A 15,707-nucleotide genomic window follows, 5' to 3' on the forward strand; every position below is an offset into this window, starting at 1 on the left:
TTCTTGTTTGTCCAGTACAAATTTTTTCTTGTTTGTCCAAGATTTGTATTGGACGATTGAAGATTTTTAACTAACTTCCTGACTAGCTAGACATTTGAAATTTTCAGAATACGACGACAATGCATTCTTTTAATACTTTTAGCCATCTTTAAGCAGAATTGAATTCATTTTCAGTTAATTCTGTTTTGTATTATTGGTTAACACTATTATTGGTTGCTAAGGGGGTCCTAGCAACTAAATTATTAATATATATGAGTCGTATAGTATCAAAAGTAGAACTGTCGCAAATATATCAAAATTTAACTAAGTATGCCAAATTATTCTTCTGGCCATGATGTACGACCAGCAATACAATATTCAAATCAAAATCGTATCTATGTGATATAAAATTGTGGTGGAAAATAGGGCTTGGTATCAGAATTAGAACTGTTCAATACTTTGGAAACAAAAGTAGAACTGTTGAATTTGAATTGAATTTCTAATTTCTAAATGTAGAAACATATGTCATGCTATTATAACACTAAAGAACCCAACAAAACGTTTTTCGTCATTTTCTCGAAATGATGAATAACGCACAGATCTACTTTTGATACTATACGACTCATATGTGCGTTACTATGGAAATCAACATGAAATGTCAAAATGACATTTCAGTATTCTATATTTCTTCAGTATTTCTATCAACGGGTCTATTCTATACACAAGGCTGCTTTCGGTCCACTACGGCAGCTAAATAGGGTAGGAAAGTATCGAATTATTAACACTTATTGTAACAATTACAATAATTTAGTTATAATTGTTACAGTGCTATGTTTTAACAGCACCTCTCTTGTGGGTCTATTCTATACTTATCGAACACTAAATTGATAAATAGTATCAAACTTAGGGTAGGTTTGTATCAAAATATTAGCACTTATTGTAACGATTACACGAAGCCGGTTTTTATTGTTGCAATAAGTGCGATATTTTAACAGCAGCAAGATAGGTGCTGTTAAAATATAGCACTTATTGCAACAATAAAAACTGGCTTCGTGTAATTGTTACAATAAGTGCTAATATTTTGATACAAACCTACCCTAAGTTTGATAATATTTTTCACTTTATCACTTTAGCGGTCGATAAGCATAGAATAGACCCATTGGTTGTGATAAATTTTAGACCGAGATAGACAGTTTTGACAGTTCAGACGGCCAACTTATTGTAATTGTTACAATAAGTGTTAATAATTCGATACTTTCCTACCCTATTTAGCTGCCACAAAGGCCGAAAGCAGCCTTGTGTATAGAATAGACCCGCAAGTACAGAAAAAAGTATTTATTAATACATAGAATTGTCAAGTTTATATGATTCAACAGAAAATTTAAACGGCACCTCTTTTGACTTATGTTTAGTTTTCTGTCAAACCTCATTAATTTGATGTGTTTATAAGAATGCAAAAAATCTAGATGAGTATAATAGTGAATTTAATTATTTTTGCAACAGGTAAGAATGAAAAATAACATTCGGTAACATTGGTTGCATTTACATTTTCGATGGACCGAGGGATCTCGTAAATAAGCCTTTCTCATAAACATCCGTAAAGTCCGCTCATACAAATGTCATTCTTTCGTAATCAGACATATGTTAAAAGATGAACTTGACCTACATTGCAATAATGATGATAATTGAACATTTTTACAGCATTGTTGTCTTATTCTGCCAATCTGTCCGGACTTGAAAAGTAATAATTTTACCCATATTGCACTATGGCGCATAATGCAAATTCGCATTCAAGTCCACTTTTACATAATAATATATTGTCTTTGTTCAAATTAATTATTATTCAGTAATTATAATATATATAAAATATATTATAATACAGTTTTACTATGTTGTCTAAAGTCTTTTCTAGTCATTTCAAACTATCAAAATAACGGTAGTATTTGATAGTTAAGTTTTACATACTTATTTACATAATAATCTCTCTTTACAGGGAATTAATGTTAAAACTCTTACAATGCAAAATGTCAGTTTTGCACTTATCCTAAAGCCTAGTACCCACGTACGTTTTTGCTCAATCGACCATGTTGACTTAGAAGCATGCTCGTCGTTGTGTCCACACAGTCGAGCAACTCGACACAAGACGCTGTGAGGCCACCGTCGCACCACCACGACCTCGAGTGAGAGCGAGGCCACACGAGCCTTGCCGGTGCGTCCTCACTCCCACACACAAAAAAAAACCATCGAGCCAGATGGTACAAATGTTGGAATGAGCGTAAAACCATCGAGCAAGAACGTGCGTGTGTACTTCCTATAAGTTGACCGAAGATATTGAGAGTTTGTATACATCTTAGGCTTAGTTGTGGATATAAATCAATAGTTGGTGAATTTAATAATGAAGTGTTGTGATGTATTTTTAGGCAACATCGGCGCTAGTCCAGAGCAGACTCGGTTTGGGAGAAGACGGGGCAGGATTAGGTTTAGGCGCTGGCGGAACAGTTGCCGGGATGCCGAGAACACTTTCCGCAGCCACCAGAGAAGCCAGATACCTCGAAGTCATGCGGCGGTTACAATTCGGTTTGTTTCATACTCTAAACCTATCGCATTCAAAGACCCAATTTGTTTGAAGTAACTTGACTCTGGGGAGGGCTTATAATACACTTAACACACAGTGGGAGAGATGCCTACCACAGTTTAGTCACAATGTCATCATCAGAGGAGTTGTTTACTTAAATATTTACAATTAATCATCTGAGACAGAAGATCGACATTGTAAATTTATTTACATTTCTTGCTGGAAACTGACCACAAAGAAAATTGATAATTCAATAACAAAAAGGTTATTTGTTGGTTAATGTAATATTTACACAACTATTTGGACAGATCTAGTCATTCAGTGGTACCTACTCAAATGGTAGAAAACGTCCAAAAGTTTAACCTAGACTCTAGAGATTGCTGGATTGGTGAACTAGTTATGTTACCTGACATTATTGGGAGGAATGGAATCAGCTTGTAGGGATAAATCCAAGCTGATGAAAGTAAAATATACTGTTTTCGATAATAGTTTACTCAGTATTCATTTCACCGAGTGTAATTTTTCCTTGTCAATTGGTTGTTACAGAAACGTTTGAGATGATCGCGGAATGCCCTGACAACGGCTATAAGTTCAACGTAGCGTACCACTTCGAGTCGACGGTGCGAGCAGCAGGGGAGAGGTGCCACCCGGCGAGAATGAAACGACTGGCGCAGGAAGCTGTCACTCTTTCCACCTCCCTCCCCCTCTCCTATAGCAGTTCTGTATTTGTTAGGACCGACCAGGATAGACTCGACGTTATGAAGGTGATTGAAGCAAAAGCTCATTCTTATACCAGATCACATGAAACAGAAAAATGAGATTGCAAATCTAGCATTCTGCAAATGATATCTTGTTTTCGAGACATAATAAATTTATTGATGGTTCGTAATATCTGACCCCACCATCTGACAAGTGTTAGAGCCGCACTGACTGCATATAAGTTCAATTATTGAATATTTTTTCACATAAAAATATATTTCGTCTATATTCATCACTCGACGTGCCTCTTGGGTCCTCCATTTTAGTACCGTACTTGCATATTCTAATATTATTTTCACATTACAGGTACTCATAACAGGCCCTTCAGACACGCCGTACGCCAATGGCTGTTTTGAATTAGACGTCTATTTCCCCGTTGATTACCCAAACACACCCATGCTGATCAATTTAGAAACCACGGGGCGGCATTCAGTCCGTTTCAATCCTAACCTGTACCTGGATGGCAAAGTGTGCCTCTCCGTTTTAAATACCTGGCATGGAAGACCTGAAGAGCAGTGGAATGCGCAGACTTCTAGTTTTCTACAGGTTTGACAACCTTTTCTTTTAAGGATAATGTCGTTGGGCTACCAACTATTTCAAATTGGATTTTATCAAGATAGTTTCTGATTTCTAAACATGATTCATTTTTGCAGGTATTAGTATCGATCCAGAGCCTTATTCTGGTTCCGGAGCCGTACTTTAACGAGCCAGGATTTGAACGGAGCCGCGGCACACCCGGGGGCACTCACCACAGTCTGGAGTACAACTCTAACATTTACCAAGCATGCGTACGCTGGGCCATGCTTGAACAGCTACGCAATCCTACATCATGCTTTCAGCAGGTAATCTTCATAAAGTATATAATTTTACATTAAGCCAATAATTGAAGCAGGCTCGCAGTTCCAATTTTAAAATTAAAACTTGACAGATCAAGAAAAGATAATCATCTGACTGGATTTATTTATTATTTATACATGTATTTTATGGTGCTGAATACTAATTCAAAGCTGAACTTGATATTTTACAATAGATAGTAAGCTCATAAAATACCAAGATGGTAGCCAAGTATTGGATTTTAATATTTTAGAATCACCTAACAATTTATTCACAAAAGTATTTTGTTAGTAGCGATTGCCCACGACTTCATCCCCATGAAATACGGGAAGAGGAAAGAAATATACACAATTATTAATTATACTTAAACGCGCCTCACCTCATTCCTCCTTCGTCAAGTTTCTTTTGAAATATTGAGAATCGAGATGAAACTCTAGGTAAAAATCAATAAAACTTTGGATCAGGGACTTCGAATTCTGTAGTTGTATAGACTCAAATTCTCTTTTTGTTTAATAAATAGTTGCTTTCTTCAGAGGAAGAAATAGCTTAAAATACCATAGAAGTGTGCTAAGTTAACATCCAATCTGTGGAACTGCTATCAGCATAATCACTGATATTCTTTGACCATTTTTGAAAATATTCAGAAGACATGACACTTCGCAGTTTGGTTTTTGTATAATTTAATTATGGCTCATACGTAGTTTTGTTTACAATAATGCATGACTTATATGCGGCATTGATTTAAGCCAATATCCACATATTGATCGGTTCTGAAATTTTAATTAACTATTAATGTGTCTTAGAAAATGACAAAAAAAGATACATACCGTAAAACCTTAATTTTGCAGAATTCAGATTTAAAGGACAACTTCTGGGCATATATTCTATAAACAAGGTTGCTATCGAGGGTAGTTTATCATATTTATGTATTGGGGTATTATAATTGTTACAATAAGTTAGCCGTCTAAACTGTCTATCTCACTCTAAAAGTTAACACAGCCAAGAGAGGTGCTGTTAAAACATAGCACTTTTTGATAGTTCAGACGGTTAGCTTATTGTAACAATTGACCGCTTCAATCAATGACATTAATATGGACGAAGCATCTGGAAAATAAAATGACACTCACTTTGTGTCGGGTCTGCCAGATGGCGAAATTCATATTTTAATATCGGTATCCTACGCTCAAATGAACATTCTGCTTGCAAGCGGTCTGGCGACACCGCTGGGTCTGCCCATACAAAATTTCTGACTGTCAGGTTTCGACTCCGCCGTTATTATTGTGTTACAAAATGCCAATGTGCCTAGTTAAAAATTGTAAAAAAAATCTACTAAACACTCCAAGAAAGATGGGATATCACTTTTCATGTGTTAGTATTATTTATTATTGATAAAATACCATTTTAAGATACATATTGATGAATGTTTATTCAATGCAATTGAATGACAGAAACCATTGGACAGACGCCTGTGATGCGCTGGGCCCACTTGCGTCTAATCTCCGAGAAGTCGTAAGCAACCTAGAATCTGTTTCTAACGTAATGAGTAATGACACTAATACACCATTACAATAAAGGTTATATTACTATACATTCTCGAAGCTTGTATCGCATAATGGAAATGGATACGTCATATGGTCACATGACGTCTACCTATACATCTGTAAATGACTTTCATGCACAATTTCTCGTGCGCACCGATATGAAGTGAGATGTCCATTTAATATGTCATTGGCTTCAATACATAAATATGATAAACTACCCTCGATAGCAGCCGTGTGTATAGAATAAATGCGCAGGTGCAGGTCCATATATTTCAATCGTAAACTATTATTCAACGCATGATTGGCATGTGATCACACAGCCTTGGGTGTTTTTATAAATTTGTCAATTTAACATACGCATTTGGAAAATCTACTTTAAATGGACTGGCTATATCGGACATCCCCTTGTTCAAATTAGTCTGATACATCGATCGGGTTATTGTATTTTTTAAGAAGATTTGGTTCTTGCATGGCATTTCGCTTTTATAACATATTAATGTAATATGTATTTTATTTTGATTGCAGGTGATTCGCACACACTTTTGGTTAAAACGAGATGAAATATGTTCAGTAATAGAAAGTTGGATTGCCGAATTGGAAATGCAGTCTGGAGATAAACGAACACAAAGAAATATTTCTTTAAACACAATATCATTGAAGGTGAGCAGTTTTCTAAAATATTATGGCAATGTTACAGTTCATTACATCTGAAATCATTTCGAATTACGAAATTCAAATTAAAGGTATGGTTTTATATGATAATAATGTTCAAGGGACTTTTTTTTTGCGAAAATTTCAAATTAAGGCGAATTTCGAATTATCCGTGTTCTTATTAATGAGGTTTTACTGTATTCAATTCAATTTTAATTTATTTTACATATTGTGGACATTACAAATTATAAGTTTAAGACGTTCACAACATATATACTCATTCTCACGTAGATGGAATACATCAACATCCAAAGCAATTTGGTTGAACAGAGTTAATGCCCTCCCAATTGGCATCACCAATGGCAGGTTAGTTCTGCTCCTTGGGAGAACAAACAACTGATGCTCCCGATTTCTAAGATAGTTATCAGGGACACAAGTCAATATTATCAAGAATGGCAGAGTTCTCATTCACACCACGTATTAGTCGAAAAAATACGTGGCCAAATATTGATATCTTCTAGCACTTAAACTACAGTATGTAAGCATACCTAAGAGAAAGTCAGTTGGATAAAGCCACGGATAGTATCCATATAACCTCAAATAAAGGAGTCTCAAAAATTTCTTTTGAACTTGCTCCACCATAAGGTCATATTTCAACTGATGCGGGGCCCAAACAATCGACCCACTCTCAAGCCGGCTTCTCACTAAGGAATTATAAAGAATATTTAATACAGTAACATCCGAAAAGACCCGGGAAGTACGCAAGACGAAGCCCAACATTTGTAGTGCCTTTTTACAAATACAGCTATATGACCACTAAATCACAGCTCACTGTCAAACGTAATGCCAAGATCTATTCGCGAAAGAACTCTGCCATGCATCGAATATTGGAAAAATAATACTCGCGAGGCTCTGGTAAATGATAAAATATTGCATTTTTCAATATTGAAGTCCAGTTTGTTACGCCTGCCCCAATCTAATATATTGTCTATATCAAGTTGGAGTTGACGACAATCGTCCAAGGTGACAACTTCCATGAAGAGTTTCAGGTCATCAGCGAACAACAAAAACATAGCATTTTTAATGACCATTGCTATGTCATTTATAAAAATCGTAAACAGCAATGGCCCCAAGTTTGAGCCCTGAGGGACACCAGAAAATGTATTGAACGTCTGTGACTGATAGACGCCATACGATACGTATTGTTGACGATTCCTAAAATAGCTCCTGAATAGCTTGTAAGAGGATTGCTGTCGTTTGTTCACTGTCTTGATGATTGATTACATGTAATCTTCCAGGCAAATTACTAGCCATTATTTTTATAAATTTTATGAAAGATACTTTTTTGAAGTTATACTTCTTTAGGCGCGTTTGGAAAATCAGATCAGAGTGTATTTTTGGCATGTAAGACATAATTTATTTTTTCACCCAAAAAAACACTCGATTGGATTTGAACCAACGATTGTTCGGTTATCAGCCGAACGCACAACCATTACGCCACTGAATGATACTGCAATAGTGACGATTATACAGTATAATATTACAGTTTAGAATTGTTCCGTTGCTAGGCAGCGAATTTATTATTGTCGGCCATTTGCAATTCCTTACATAAACAAACTATTAAACGTCATAGTGGCAATTGTTACTTTAAAAATAAAAACAACGATAAATAATTATATAAGTTAATAGAAATAAACCAACGGCGTTCCAATAAGCGGTTCTTTTTCTTGAGTGAGTGTGTAATTTAACAAGATAATTAAGAGCTAGTCGAAGAATCCAGTTTATCACAAGTTTTGTTTTTGTTTTGTTACGCCAAAGAAGTATAACTTCTAACGCGCGTACATAAGTACACACACTGATTTTTTTACACTTAGTTTTTAGTTGGGGCCTATGGTCATTTGGATTTCGTCAGTTCAGATTTGGTTAAAAACATTGTAGTAATAATCAATCATAGAAATGGTATGAATATTTGAAAAATAGTTCACTAAAAAAAAAGCACCGCCTACTATAACTTGAGGTGCGGCCTTGGTGCTATTGTCAGTGTCAGTATTGCGAACTACTAGTTCTCCAAGCAACCTCAAGAGCTGTCGGTCTCTACTATGTATCAGTCTGTTTTAGTCATGTTGGAAGAGACATGTCGTCCTCGAGAGCTATACAAGGTTTATTCATTCACCGAAAATATTTCTTCCAGCGTCATTACAACAGTCTCCGCGAAGAACTGGCCAAGCTGACGGTCCCCCCGGGCCTGGAAGACCTGGCGACGCCCTTCAGCGCGGCCAGAGACTCACCCATGTCCCCGGCAGTCTTGCTGGCCGACCAGCACGCCCTCCACATGGAGCAGGACATGGAGAAGCTGGTGTCAGAGGTGTGCGAGTGATGCAGTCTGCCCTCCGGCCACGCCCGTGTGTTAAATATCAAACGACGGACAAGATGGAATGCATTTATTTCACGTTGTTGCGGAACGGTTGTTTTATTTCCTTCACATGTTTAAATGTCGACAAGCACGGCCCGAGCTTTGTTTATGAATTTGTAAAAAAAAAAATTGCCTGCTGGGTCTCCTGCAGCCATCCCTTTCATTTTAGTTACTTTTTTTATTCTTTCTCTTGTCGAGTTGTTGCAGTGTGATATTTTGTAAAGTAATTTTTTTTTTATACTATTATTGTTATTTATCACCTTTTATTAATTAATTTAATCAAATATATGTAAAATTTACGGTAAATAATCTATGGTAGGGTCGAATGGAGGTTCGACGTCGCGGCCTGATTGTCAGAAAGGCGAAAGCGCAGACTGTAAACAAATGAATTGCATAATGAATTGCATACGCTTCCGAATGACGCTTTTCAAATTGATTACGTTAATTTGCGTAATCCATTGGAAAGGCGTTAACGTTCAGCGTCATGCCGGGCGATACTTATCTCGCTTTCCTTTTATTTTGTTGTTTCTGCGCGTTGTATCTATTTTAATATTATGTAATTAATATGTATCCAATATTCACCTGTAAATCAATAAATAAATTATTGTAATCGAATGCGATCATGCTTATGCAGATTCAGCATTCGCTGTCTACGCCCCCCGCTCTGCAGACTACAGACCGAGAACGGGGGGCGGCCCGTCTGCGGAGTGAGACGCCCGAAGCGTTCGGGTCGGATGATTGTAAATAAAATTGTAATGAAAATAAGTCATCGTTTTATTGTAATCAGTTTCCACTTATTTATTACGGTTTATCACTTTATTGCGTTAACAAAATCTTATTTCGTTTGTACTATTCATAGATAACTACAAAATTTAAAAAAGCCACTTTCAGTATATAAACAGGGGGACGCGCGTCGGACGTCAGAAACAATTCACATAGACTATCTAAAAAAATATTCCGCGGGTCGGCTGGGCACGTCCCCGCCCTTGGGGGGACCGCGGCCGGCCCGGAAGGAAAATATTAACGAGGGTCTCGCGCATCGTCCGCGGGCCGGCAGACACCCGGCCCGCTGCGGAGCACGGCGTCGCTCGACGATTAAAAAATAAAAACAGGTCAGGGGCGAGGGAGCCCCGGGGGTCACTCGGGCGGGTCTGCCCTCTCAAAGACGTCGGAGGCATCCAGCGAGCGGGGCGGGGGAGGTAGGCCAGGCCGTGCCCACGTGTATACACCTCCGTCCTGGCACGCCGTCACAAGGCAGTCCCGCCGGAACAGCAGTGCGGTGAGTCGCTCGTGCGCCACCTTCTTACAAACGAGAGGCTCTAACACAGGGCAATCGTCGAACCGCGGGCACGCTGACGTCCCGATTAGGCGCAGTGGGTCGCCTGCCGTCCGGCTCCCGGTGCCCGCCCCGCTCGCACCCCCACTCCCCCCTACACCTGCTAAGGTGCTCTTCACTCGCAGGGCCACTGAATTGGAGATTGAGTTGTTCTTGCTGTCGCTCGAATTGGAATTGCACTTAGAGGCCAGGCTGAAGTTTCGGCGGTGAGAGTTCTCCCTGCGATCGCCGAAAGGGAAGCCAGCAAGGCGGGATGCGACAGAAGCCGGGGGCGGAGGCTCGGCAGGGGGGCTTCGGCCTCCCGCATCGACCGCTGCCCCCTCTGCTCTGGCAGTCTTCTCTGGATCCACCCGAATGTCGCCGGGCTTAGAGCCGATCTTGTTGCTCTTGGAGCACTTAATAGGGGGCCTCCCGGCGGCGCCATTGGGAGAGGAGGCCCCGGGGTCAGGTGGGAGGTGAGCTGAGGCGCGACCCTTGGGCGGTGGCCGCAGCGCGTCTTCGGTGATGTCCCAAAGGCACAGCTGTGTGTCTTGCGAGACGCTACCGAGGCGGTAACATGCCCCGCCTGCGGGAGGCTCCGGCTCCCCATCAGAGCGCGGCTCCCTCTCAGAAGGCTGACGGGCGTAGGGGTCGAAAGCTACCACTGACACCCAAGAGCGGTGGCCCTGGCCCCTTGCGGCCACCCGGCTCTCGTCTAACGACCACACGGTCACGAGGTCGTCTTCGCCACCTGCCACTGCGTAGCGCCCGTCCGGCGACCAGCACACGCACAAGAACCCGCCAAAGTAGGAGCGGGCGCGCCCCACTAACTCCATAGTGTCATAGCGGAACACGCGCAGGAAGCCGTCCTGCGAGGCCACGGCCAGGTGCGCCCCACACGGTGAGAACGCAAACTCGTTGATGCAGCATCCCTCGGCCCCCACCACCCACCGGTACAGTGGATTCCGTGTAGACTTGGTCTTGCAGGTGTGCACAGCAAACCCCTCACCCTGCTTGAACGGTTGGTAGTGGGGCGCAGCCGCCCCGCACCCCAGCTCTTCATTGTATACATACAGCTGGCCGGAGGCGTGCGCCGCCAGAAATAGATTGCTCGACCCGGGCGCCCATCGGATGCACGTCACCCGGCTCTTGTCTATCAGCCTCTGCACATAACACAAAGCAACATGAATGAAACCGTCTTAGGACTGCCCCGATGATGGGATTGACACCGAACACCATGTAAGCTTAGTTTGAGAGAGTAAGTATAATATGGATTCTTTCTTTTAAAAGTTCATCATAAAAATCATTCTATCTTATAAACCTCGTATATCTAAATTTTATGTGTAATTCCAAAATTTAAAATACAAACTTTAAACAAAATCGCAATGATTTCTACGCATCTATTCTATACACAAGACTGCTATCGAGGGTAGTTTTTCATTTTTTGTATCGCAGTATTAGCACTTATTGTAACAATTATTACAATAAGTTAGCCGTCTAAACATACCTCGCTCTAAAATTTAACACAGCCAAGAGAGGTGCTGTTAAAACATAGCACTTATTGTAACAATTACAACTTACTTATTGTAATTGTTACAATAAGTGCTAATACTTTGATACAAAAATTTGAAAAACTACCCTCAATAGCAGTCTTGTATATAGAATAGATGCGCTGAAGTATTTTACAAATGTAATATTAATAAAATATGTATTTACCTATATTACAAAATAAAAATAAGTACTTCAATAAGAATTTAAATACAAAATAACACTTCCAACGATATTTCTTCTTTCTTTCGACCATGTCAGATCATATGGGCCTTCACAGAGTGGAGGTTTGTATTAACAGATTTTTGTTTTTATGAGAAATGGATGTAAGCCACTTGCTCAACCTACTAGGTCCATACTTTGACTCATACACAAATTGAAAAACAATATGTGTACTTGCCAGACCCAGGATTCGAACCTGGGACCCACGACTACTGGGCCATCATTATTTAAAAGCCAAAAAAAAAAAAATAAAGCCGTACGACATTCAATCTGTTTTCGATGTGTCAAAATTAAAATGGACGACTGCCAGCGCCTCTAGTGCCGAGCGAGTGAAACTCAAAAGCCTCCGCGATTTTTAGTTGGGTTTGTACAAATCAAAGCAGAAATAAAATTCGTCTTACAAAATCGAAGCATGCTGTTCGAATAACTTAAATACTGGTGCATTCAAAAATTGCCCTTCTGTGCATTAATTCTATACTTACACAAAGTTGCTATCTAGGTATAGCTTATCATATTTATGTATTGAGTATTATAATTATTACAATAAGTTAGCTATCAAAACTGTCTACCTCGTTCTACACCGACTCTCATATCTAACAGCCATAAATCAAACCTTCCAAAAACGGCGATCAGGTGTTGCATATGAAGACATACCTAGCGACAGTCGCACATAACCTTCTAAACGTATAGATATTTGGATGTGGCGATCGGCGAGCCGGTATAGGAATAACCAATTCGTAGTTTGTATGCATCCTGACATTTTCGACTCGGAGCCCGAGGAGCATGTAACTTGACGATTGCAACAGCAGATGTTTTTTTCAAACTTAACAGTTGCATTTGACTAATCTGCGGAGCTCCATTTGGCAATGTCCATTTTGTGAATAACGACAGACGTATTCGACATGTTGCAGGCGAAACAAGTTTTGATGTAAGAGCCGGCTAAAAGTTAACACAGCCAAGAGGTGCTGTTTAAGCATAGCACTTATTGTAACAATTATAATACATACATATAATAAACTAACCTCGATAACACCTTTGCGTATAGAATAGATGAACTGGTGATGTAACTGTACAGCATTGAAAAGGAGGACAATGTTAAATTAAAACTAAACAAAGATTACTTACTTCCTCGTTATATAGTTTGCTAACTTCCTTTTTAATTGGGTCTAATATTTGTATTTGTCCAGTGGAAAATCCTATTAATAATGATACACTATCGGGTGTGGTCGTCACCGTATTGAAGTCGTGACATGTCGGATTTGTTCCCTTGTATATTTTTTTGTCAACGGGTTTTGTTAAATCAGCAGCCTGCAACAAAAAAACAATTTTACACAATGTAATACATCTTGAACATATGTAATTTGAAAAACACTTCTGAGAAATATATAAACCACTAGAAAAATTAAATGACCGATTTGGTAACTATTTTATCTGCTGTATAGGCAAAAATTATGAGACTCTTGGAAAGATTTTTGAAATGAACAGAATCTTACACCAATATAGTACCTATAATACTAGGGTGTTCAATAAACATCCAATTTTTGGCCATAATAGTTCAAGATATTATGTACCAATGATATAATATAGATCAGCGATACTCAACCTGCGGGCCACATGCGGCCCTTTAAGCTTTTATGTGCGGCCCGAAACACATTTATTATCAGGAACATGATTTTTAGTTTTGAAATAAACGCTTGGATACACAATACTTTTGTTTATAATTTATAAAATCTCAAAAATGTTTGTAAAAAAGGGGGGGTTTCATGATTTTTTTCGTCACACCATTTGTGATGCGGCCAGCGTTACTTTACAAATATATGTATTTGGCCCGAAGAAAAAAAAGGTTGAGTATCATTGATATAGATGGAGGTTATTCAATCTAGTACAAATAGACATTAAAATGTGTGATTTTAGCCGGACACGGGATTCCAATCCGCACTTACAGCTACGGAAACAATCATTTATGGCACTACCAGATAATTACTAATTAATTACCACATTTAAATATCATGTTAATTATATCTAATGGCCAACTAATGCAAACGCGTTGTCAGCACTAAATGAGTTTATGTTTAATTTTTACTCACTACATATAATTACATCATTTACTAAAGCAATAAGGAGGGACCTAAGCCCTTTTAAGAATTCTTGTTACTGTATTGGATTATTATTAAGTTATATAAAATTATAAATCAACCATCGTTATGTTTAGTTTGATTTTATGTTTCATTAAAAGACTTCAATAAAATGTTTAAAATATGCCAAATTTCTAGGCATAACAACGTTTAAGGCTTTCAATTGAGTGCCTGTATTAAAATTCGACAGAAAGAGGTTAAGTAGGGCTTCAATTTGTTTATCAAAACACGCAATATTTTCGCAATACATTGAAATTGAAATCTTTAGGTAAATGCCTCTGAATTGATATTCTACTGGCGAAGGTTATTTAAAATGTGTAAGTATAGATGGATTGTCAGTTTCATTTTATATTTTATAAAAATATGAACTTCATATAATTATCATGTAGGTACAAGGAACTTTAAATGTATTTTAGAATGAATGTATACTACCGGAACAGTTTTATTTACAAAACATCACACTGATAATAAATTGATAAATTAGTTATGTCAACTTTATGACATGTCAGGAAGGACGTTATCAGTGGGTACTTTGTGACATACAAGTAGGTGTAAGTCGATTCATGTTTTGTCTATTTGTTTTGAACATTTAAGAGATAGATAAATCTAAATTGCGCAATCGGGATGACAGGTTATGTCGATCGAATGCAGTTTCGTTACCTTTTTGACGCCTTTATAGACGTAAACATAGAGCTCTTTTCCGTAATTGAAGCAAATTCTGTCATCGGTGACAGCAGTGTCGGCATTCGGGGAACTGGGCGGTAACGTGACCAAGGAGACGCGGACCTGCGAGGATCCTTGGGTGTTGGTGTATCCGACCCTGTTCGGGCGAGAGTATTCGGAGAGCGTCATCAGTTTGTAGATGCCTTCCCTGGTGATGAACTGTGTTTTCAAATCGTCTTTCCCACCGGAATCCGCTTGCACTGCCATTTTCTCTTACAAAATATCGCTTTCCTGTAGAAATTCATGGGAGTAACGCACACTGCACGACTTTACTTGAAACTGATGAAATCTTAAAACGAATGCTGCGTCGCACGGACGATCGGAACCTTCAACATTTCGAACAGAACATATTCAATTCAATTCATATGACATGAAGACAGCTTCAGAATAATGGGGTGACAGCCTGCGCTGTGCATGTCATAGTGATGTTACGATACATTCCGATTAGTTACTTTTATTTCGTTATTCAAAAGTACTGAAAAGTCTTTCGTTAGTTATTTTACGACTGACAATATTATTTCGCAATTAAGGTTCGTATCATTCAACCAGAATCAAACAAATCAAACTAAACCATAGACAATATACGTACATATTGTATGAGTAAAAAATACACCGGAAATGGTTTGAGATAATTTGACATTTGGTTCAGTGTATCATTGAAAATCAAACCGTTCTCGGACCATCAGAAATGGTTTGACATGAAACGTCAAACCAATTCGGACGGTTCATAGACTAATGACGAACTGTCAAACGTCAGAAAAGCGTTTCCGTAGACATTCTACCCAACAATTCAATTCAGGTTGAATGATATCGACTGCTCCAAGTAAGACGGAAGTAAGTCAAAATTTGGCATCATTCGAATTTGACTTTGAAGTCCTTGAGATAGGGTTTGCTCTTTCTTCTTCGCGTGAGGCTATATTCTACTAATTTATTTTCCTTTTTCTTGTCGTTGGTCATTCCTCCGTTTTTATTTACTGGTCATACCCGCGCGTCTATTTTTTATGTATGGAGT

General features: G+C 38.7%; 2 protein-coding genes across 2 annotated transcripts in view; one reads left to right on the forward strand and one right to left on the reverse strand.

Moving 5' to 3' along the window:
• Bruce (BIR repeat containing ubiquitin-conjugating enzyme) overlaps positions 1-9,510 on the forward strand; it is an 89,796-nt gene extending 80,286 nt beyond the window's left edge. Inside the window, exons 55-60 of the mRNA XM_085948176.1 lie at positions 2,400-2,556; positions 3,101-3,318; positions 3,620-3,859; positions 3,967-4,155; positions 6,214-6,348; positions 8,531-9,510. Coding sequence (XP_085804302.1) covers positions 2,400-2,556; positions 3,101-3,318; positions 3,620-3,859; positions 3,967-4,155; positions 6,214-6,348; positions 8,531-8,716 — 1,125 coding nt within the window. The 3' untranslated portion in view covers positions 8,717-9,510. The remainder of the gene's footprint in view (positions 1-2,399; positions 2,557-3,100; positions 3,319-3,619; positions 3,860-3,966; positions 4,156-6,213; positions 6,349-8,530) is intronic.
• On the reverse strand, positions 9,505-15,071 carry LOC147071589 (WD repeat-containing protein 20). Its single transcript, XM_085948181.1, has 3 exons — positions 14,633-15,071; positions 12,963-13,145; positions 9,505-11,230 (listed from the first exon to the last, which is right to left on the reverse strand). The coding sequence occupies exons 1-3, from the start codon at positions 14,900-14,902 to the stop codon at positions 9,890-9,892; spliced, it is 1,794 nt and encodes a 597-aa protein (XP_085804307.1). The 5' UTR covers positions 14,903-15,071; the 3' UTR covers positions 9,505-9,889.
• Positions 15,072-15,707: the final 636 nt, after the last annotated feature.

This window comes from Rhyacophila brunnea, unplaced genomic scaffold (assembly GCF_057557595.1).
Source record: "Rhyacophila brunnea isolate RB1 unplaced genomic scaffold, BYU_Rbru_1.0 scaffold_20, whole genome shotgun sequence".
In the NCBI taxonomy this organism is placed as follows: domain Eukaryota; kingdom Metazoa; phylum Arthropoda; class Insecta; order Trichoptera; family Rhyacophilidae; genus Rhyacophila; species Rhyacophila brunnea.